At 53.5% G+C, this 7817-nt stretch overlaps 1 protein-coding gene across 1 annotated transcript in view; it reads left to right on the plus strand.

The window, feature by feature from the left end:
• Positions 1–7817, plus strand: part of LOC311323716 (myosin phosphatase Rho interacting protein) — an 82999-nt gene that overhangs the window by 5004 nt on the left and 70178 nt on the right. The window contains exon 3 of the mRNA XM_084456014.1: positions 2250–2315. Within this exon, the coding sequence (XP_084312140.1) occupies positions 2250–2315 (66 nt within the window). The remainder of the gene's footprint in view (positions 1–2249; positions 2316–7817) is intronic.

The raw sequence follows: 7817 nt of genomic DNA on the forward strand, positions 1-7817 counted from the left end.
CTTTCTGAGGGGCCAATCAGCATTCTGTTGACTCTGAGGCTGGCTGGTCCCAGGGAAGGAGGGGGGGGGTATACAGTGGCGTCCTACTGTAGGACTACTTCCTGCCCAAGCTCAGAGATATGATGCAGGGAGCTTCCCAAAAGAGGGATGTGGGGGAGGACTGGGAAAATCTTGGTTCTCATAGCCCCCCTCCGCTCCGCTCCACTCCCCTTCCCTGATGGCTTCCATATGGGACCAGGGTGCATCTCTGGAGCCTCCGGCCTCCCTACTGTCAGCACTCGCCCCAATCCTTTCACATCATCACTCATGTGTGTCTTATCTTGTTGTTGTTGTTGTTGTTGTCAAGGGCGCACTGATGTGTACTCTTTCCCCTGCGGGGTAAAAAGTCGGAGCGCTGGTGGCGTGCTGTTGACCCCGGGGCTGAAGTGGTCAGCGCATGGAAAAATCAGCTTGAACTTCGACCCCTGTGCTTCAACTGGGAGCTCCAAGACGAACCAACAGAATCTGACAGCCAATCAGAGAATCGAGCACACTCTTTTCTGATTGGCCGTTTGACCTGTTGAGTCTTCTTATTTCAGCCACGTATAAGGAAGACGTTCACAGGAAGGACCCAGACTTACTGCTTAGTGATGTCTGCCGTCTTTGTGGCGTTGAGGGTAACGGCGGCCGATACGACCGCGCTCTCCTCTCCGCCAATCAGCCGCGCAGCAGAGCTTTCTCAGCCGCTCTCAGTAGGCCCTGGTGATCCTTATATCTAACAGAATAACCAGGCCTGCGGGATATTCCTTTAACTCAGGCTTCGCAGAGGACGCCTCATCAGCAGGCCCATTCAAGACCTCCCATGCCTTGTAGACCACAAAGCACTTCCTCATCTTTTATTGATGTGTCTTGGCGAAAAAAATAAATGGATGGCGGTAACTTGAGACTGAGACAAAACGAACCATTAGGACGGAGAGGAGCGGAGGAGTTGGCGATAGAGGGGCGATGTAGATGCTGCTAACGGGTGTGGGGTGAACTATGACTAATATCATATTCACACTTCTTCCCTTGGTAGAAATAGCCTTGCTTTATTTATGTGTGCTGAAAACAGTCCTTTCCGAATTGAGCAGCGTTGAGTACGCGAGAGATGTAGACTGGAGGAGGTCGGAGCTGGTTTTGGAAGGCCTAGCTCTTTCTGTGTGTGTGTGTGTGTGTGTGTGTGTGTGTGTGTGTGTGTGTGTGTGTGTGTGTGTGTGTGTGTGTACATTGGAGTGCTGGATGTTTTGTGTTTGGGCTATGCTCTCTTGTCGCTCTGTCATCGAGTGTGAGCTCGTGAGTCGTGCTCCTGTGGCGAGTCAGCCTGGATACTGGCTCCTCCCTCGCCTCCTCTCTGGCTCCTCCCTCGCCTCCTCTCTGGCTCCTCCCTTGCCTCCTCTCTGGCTCCTCCCTCACCTCCTCTCTGGCTTCTCCCTCGCCTCCTCTCTGGCTCCTCCCTCGCCTCCACTCTGACTCCTCCCTCACCTCTTCTCTGGCTCCTCCCTCACCTCCTCTCTCGCTCCTCCCTCGCCTCCTCTCTGGCTCCTCCCTCGCCTCCTCTCTGGTTTTGTTTGGCGTAAGCCAGCGTCCCGCAGGTTGACTCCTATGCTCCGTCAGTGTTAACCTCTTCCCAGAATGCACTGCACTCTGTCTTCCCTCTAATTTCTATTGTTCACTCGGAGCAGAGCGAGAGTTTCTCTCTCACAGTAAGCTTCCCAGTCAGAAGGTGATCCGATGCTGTGGTAATGGCTGTGTGTATTTGAGGTGGTGTGTGCAGGGCCAGATCGTAGCCCCAACAGGCCTCAAGGTCTTATTATCTGCCGTTATTCTCAAACCGTGCCAGCACTCAGTGGGTGCTGTGTGCCAGGCAAATGTTACCCCATACCCGTATGTGTGTGTGTGTGTGTGTGTCTGGGTAATAGAGTTGGCCCAGGCGTCACTCGCTGTAGGATCCTGGACATCTGTATGATCTGGAGTGCTGAGTCACTCTAACATCTGGCTCAGGAGGAGATCCCTAGGGGCGTGTTCCTATGTCAGCTTTTATATGTCAACTACGGCTGTTGTTACTGTACAAGGTAAAAGCCATGTATGGTGTTTTTAGGACTGTACGTACGCCTACCGCTCAGTTTTTTCCAAACGCAACCGAGGCGAGGAACACCCGTTTTGCTGTCACGGTGTCGGATGGCCGTAATTTCCGATGTCACTAACTCCTCCTTCTCCCTCTCTTCCTCTAGAAATGGCAGAGGCGCTTCTTCATCCTGTACGAGCACGGTCTGCTCCGCTACGCCCTGGACGAGATGGTGAGTGACAGCTTCCCGGTCGACCCCGCTAGCTCGCCGCCCTCCAGGCACGGTGAGGCCTGGAGGGAAGCGCCCCCCCTCCCTGCAGGGCAGCAGAGAGCTCCTCTCGGGGTTCCTGCGGCGCTGAGCTGGCGTAGCCACAGTTTAGTCCCGCTGTTTATGAGGGAGGCGCTCGGTGTGAAGACTTTATTACCGGAGTGGTTTTGGTCAGAGATCATCAAAGGGGAGAGAACGGCTCACAACCCAGGAGTCTTACAGACACCGAAACCAGAACGTGTCGGTTGACGTGCCGATTGTGTTCGGAGCGACAGTAGCGTTTAGTGGTAGAGGGATATGGGGTCCTCATACGGTTGTTTGATAACAGTGACAGACAAATGTTATTAATGACACCGCAAATATATCCGAAAACCGTATAAAATCACCAAAAACGAAACCACGTTGTCGGAAGAAGTGTCGGAAGAAGCCAAAAAGGGGCAATTTTGCATTGCAGTCTACGGGGACCCTAATGTGCCCCCCCCCAACCTGAGGGCGCAGTCTCTGAACGCATCATCGCCATGATGGAGTCTCATCACACTGACCAGCAGGGCTAGCCTAGCGAGCTAGCAGCGTCACGCTAATATGCTAAGCGCTAGGCCAGCTAGCCCCGAGGTGTTAAAAGGAATGAGTTGACACCACAAGAATGAGAAGTCAGGTATGTCGGATGATGGCATGCCTGTTTGTTTAAGCAGCAACCACAAGTCTTGTGCAATGTTTCCTTCTGGTAACCTCCCGCCTGGGAGAAACCTTTCTAGTTTGATTTCCCTGAGTGAGGCCAAGTTGGACTTCTTCTTCTTCTTCTCGATTTCCTTTTTTTTGTGTGTATTTTCCTATTCGTCATCTCTGAATACTATTTCCACACTGTTACTTGTGTGTCTGTTGGTGAGGATAATGAACACTTCTTGTTAGGTAGGCAGGTTGGTGGGTTCAGTACTTTATTGATCCCGGGGGGGGGGGGGGGGGGGGTGTTCCCAGTGTTAACACCTCCGTGTTGAAGCGTGGTGTGGTCACATTCTGCATTGGTCGGCCTGTTCAACATTACATTGCAGTCATTCAGCACAGTAGACACTTTTATCCGAAGCCACTTAATTGCATTTAACAGGTAGTCGGTGTACTACTACTCATCAGAACTCACAAGTGCATCTCCTTTCTAAACCAAGTGACTAAGACCATAATCTAGTTCTGAAGCCAAAGTGCAAGAGTGGCAAAATATAAATACAATGGGTACTTAACAGCTCAACAGCTCAGAAGAGAGACAGAGGTACTTCGTCTGTTGGTGAGTCTGAGGTTGAGAGGTGAAGGAACACTTGGCTCGTTGCTTTTCACTTCTGACTCATTCTCTGTTCACCCTTTGCTGATGGGAGAGAGAGAGTGTTATTATATAAGAGAAGCTGTGTGTGTGTGTGTGTGTGTGTGTGTGTGTGTGTGTGTGTGTGTGTGTGTGTGCGTGTGTGTGTGCGCGCGCACTTGCTGGAGGTGGTGGTACGTGGGTGGAGTGTGTGTGTGTTAGAGGTGTTAGTGGTATGTACGTGGGTGGAGAGTGTGTGCGCGCGTGTGTGCGCGCGTGCGTGCGTGTGGAGAATGTGTGTCCCAGCTGGTGAGGACCATCGAAAATGAATGGCCTTTCTGCAGAAGGCTGTCACATACATGTGAGCGCCTAATTCTAGCATTTGTCAGTCGGTGTTGGAAACTCACATTAGCATCCGTCATCTTCTCACATGCCAGGCCAGCGCACAGCTGAGAGGTGGCGTTCTCCGGTCATCTTCGCACATGCCAGGCCAGCGCACAGCTGAGAGGTGGAGTTCCCCGGTCATCTGTCTCCTGTCTGGAGTCAGAGGGCCGCAGCCTGACTGGCCTGGAGGGTGGACCTGCGCTCGGAGCTCAGCTGGTGTCAGAGGACGGACACAGGGAGGGGAGCAGGAAGAGAGAGAAGCCATGTCTAGAGAGAGAAGCCATGAAAGAGAGAAGCCATGAAGGAGAGAGAAGCCATGTCTAGAGAGAAGCCATGAAGGAGAGAGAAGCCATGTCTAGAGAGAGAAGCCATGTCTAGAGAGAAGCCATGAAGGAGAGAGAAGCCATGAAGGAGAGAGAAGCCATGTCTAGAGAGAAGCCATGAAGGAGAGAGAAGCCATGAAGGAGAGAGAAGCCATGTCTAGAGAGAGAAGCCATGAAGGAGAGAGACGCCATGAAGGAGAGAGAAGCCATGTCTAGAGAGAGAAGCCATGAAGGAGAGAGAAGCCATGTCTAGAGAGAGAAGCCATGAAGGAGAGAGACGCCATGTCTAGAGAGAGAAGGAGAATGAATGAACAGGAGGATGTCTCCCTCCCTCCCACCCTCCTCTTCTTGTCCTCCGTCAGAGTGTCTCCTCATCTGTTCATCTCTCTGAGAGCAGGATGAAAGAGAGGACGGGGGGTGGGGGGGGGGGGGGGTCGTGCGCTGGAGATATGGAGTGTCTCTAAATATAGAACTGGAGTGCTGAATAATGTTCGGAGTCGTCGTTTACCGTGGGATAAACAACACGAAGCGTCTGGCGAACCTGGCTCCGCCCCGCAGCTGATACACGGGGGATACGAGGCGGGAGGGTTGGGACGGACCCCTCACTAGCCCCCCGCTCGCGCTCGCTCTGGCGTGTTTCACGGGGCCGCCGCGGGTACGCCTGGGTCGTGTGCTCTTCTACGTGTGTGTGTGTGTGTGGCTGGATTTGTGTCCTTTTGTGTTTGAAACACTGTGTGTGTGCGTGTGTGTGTGTGTGTGGGCGAGAAGGCATGTGTGTGCGTGTGTGTGTGAGGGGGCGTGTGTGTATGTGTGGGCACAGGAGACCGCCCGCCCTCCTCTACTTGCCACCTAGGGCGCCACCCGCCTGCGGACAGCGAACGCGCTCCCGGCCCCGGCACAAAACACAGGCTTGGCGCCGACCCGCCTTGCCTCTCAACACCCACAACAGCACACCCCACTGTGAACCCCCCACAGCATACCCCACTGTGAACGCCCCCCACACCACCAAACCTTCAGCCAGGCCCGCCCTGCTGTGCTGCCAAACGTAATCCATCCGTAGTAAACACGCACCAGACAGCATCTCTCCGAGGACGCTTCTCCTGCCCACATCAGAGTCACGGCCAGGGAGCGCGAGGCTGGGGTTGAGAGGGAGGAGAAGATGCCCCTGTGTGCCCCCCCCCCCCCCCCCCCCCCCCCCCCGTGCCCTGGGTCGTTAACCAGACCCAGATGGAGCTGTGGTTCCGGGCCGCAGGATGTGGCATCGCCTGGGGTGGGGGTGCTGGGGGGGGGGGTGACGGGTTAGAGAGGTCCTGGGAAGAGATCACACACACTTTCTCTCTCGGAGAGGGGGGGGGGGGAGGGGGCCGTTGGCTGAAGACTGTGTGATCAAGGCCTACCACTACCACCGTGCTTCAACAAGGGCATGGGCTCAAAGGTTATCTGCCAGGCTGGAAAAGAGAGAGAGAGAGAGTGAGTGTAGAGATGTGTGAGTGTGATGTGTGATGCACAGATAAAGACAGAACGTGTGTGTGTGTGTGTATAGAAGGATAGTTGGAGGGAGGAGGTAGGCTGTGGAGGAACACGGTGGCCTGTGATGTCACACAGAGCTAACGCAACAGAGCTAGCGCCACAGAGCTAACGCTACAGAGCTAGCACCACAGAGCTAACGCTACAGAGCTAGCACCACAGAGCTAACGTTACAGAGCTAACGCTACAGAACAAGTGCTACCGAGCTAACGCTACAGAACTAGCGCCACAGAGCTAATTCTACAGAGCTAATGCTACAGAACTAACGCTACAGTCAATCAAGTCAAATCAATCAAAGCTTTATTTGTATAGCTTATTTCATACTCAGAGGCAACACAATGCGCTTTACAGAGAACAAGGGAGGTGGGCATACGATCCACCTCTACATATTCCAGAGGGAAGCAAAAAAACAGTATCACCCGGGGGCCAGATAAGTGAGCTGTAAAAATTCTTCCCTGACCCCTCTCAACAAGACGATCGAGCAAGCTCCTGGAGTATGTTTGTCATTTATTAAGCAATAAATTACATTAAATTACATTTTCAGAGTAAGAGAGGCTAAAAACATCATAGGAGAGACATGGCAAATACTGGTGTATGTCTGTGTGTGCGTGAATGTGCCTTGGCCCAGATAGAGGCAGGGGTAGGAATGGGAAACGGACCCGGGTTAGGGTGAGGGGAGGGGGATCTGAGCCCAGGACTGGTGTATGTCTGTGTGTGTGTGAGTGTGCCTGGGTCCTGATAGAGGCAGGGGTTGGGGGTAGGGTGGGGGTAGGAAATGGATACGGACGCGGGTTAGGGTGAGGGGAAGGGGGACTGGGCCCAGGCCCAGGCCTAAAGCCGGAAGTGGACTGATGTTTGTCTGTGTGTACGTGTGTGTGTTAACTAAATGCTACGACATCCACAGCAGACACAGGGGTATCTATCGGACTCAGGGTGGTCTGCTGGTGACAGTGGGGCATCCACTGGACCTGGTTAGAAGATAGGAGGGAGAGAGAGAGGCACTAGGGAGAGGGAAGGCAGAACAGGGTTAGTAGCACACAGAGCCATAAAAGCAACACAGATATTAAAACAGGCAACCTGGAGCAAGCTCCTGGAATATATTTGTCTAACGGCTAAGAACATTTATAGAGCAATAAATTACATTTTCAGAGCAAGAAAGGCTAAGAGCATCATGGGAGAGGTATGGCAAACACTGGTGTGTGTCTGTCATGGATGGTGTCTGTACAGAACTAGCGCCACAGAGCTAACACCGTGTCCTAACTGCTTGCAACGCGAGCAACAGAACGCGTCATCGCATGCTTGCTGTCCTAACTGAAACCGTTAAATTTCCTGTTCTGTTACGTCATTTGTCTATATTCCCAACTGAAGACAGTTAAAGAACGAACGCCTGTCAACGCGAGCGACAGGAGGAAAATAGGAACAGGGCGAGCGTCAAAAGGGCAGTTAAAACGTCGCGCCGCTTCGCGCTGCGTCGCTCGCGTCCAGTTGGGACATCACAATAGAAAACAAAGCAATGGAACGCATTTTGTCGCTGCCGCTCGCTCGCGTGTAGTAAGGACACGGTGTTCAGGCCGTTTCACATGAGGAGCGATATCCGCGCATTGTAATTCATTTTCAATGAGAGAGGCGAGCGGACAATTTGGGAGCCGCGGACAATCTGGGGCGGAGCGGCAAGCGGGCGCGACCCCGTGAAATTGTCGCGCGCGTGCTCGTTTCGTGCACACGCCCGCCCGCGATAAGAGCTGAATTGTAGTCAGCTTTCCCCGCTGCGCGCATGCGTGCGTCCCCCGCTGATCCGAGCGAGAACGCAGGCGGAATATCTTTCCCCGTCGGAAACGGCCTTTAGGCTACACATGAAATGGCTTCAAGAAGACAGTAGCTGAATCCCAATCTGAGTGCGCAAACCACCCTTGCGGCCCCTCGCACTTGTGGCCTGAGGCCTGA

Source organism: Borostomias antarcticus (assembly GCF_949987555.1).
Source record: "Borostomias antarcticus genome assembly, chromosome: 22".
Lineage (NCBI taxonomy): Eukaryota > Metazoa > Chordata > Actinopteri > Stomiiformes > Stomiidae > Borostomias > Borostomias antarcticus.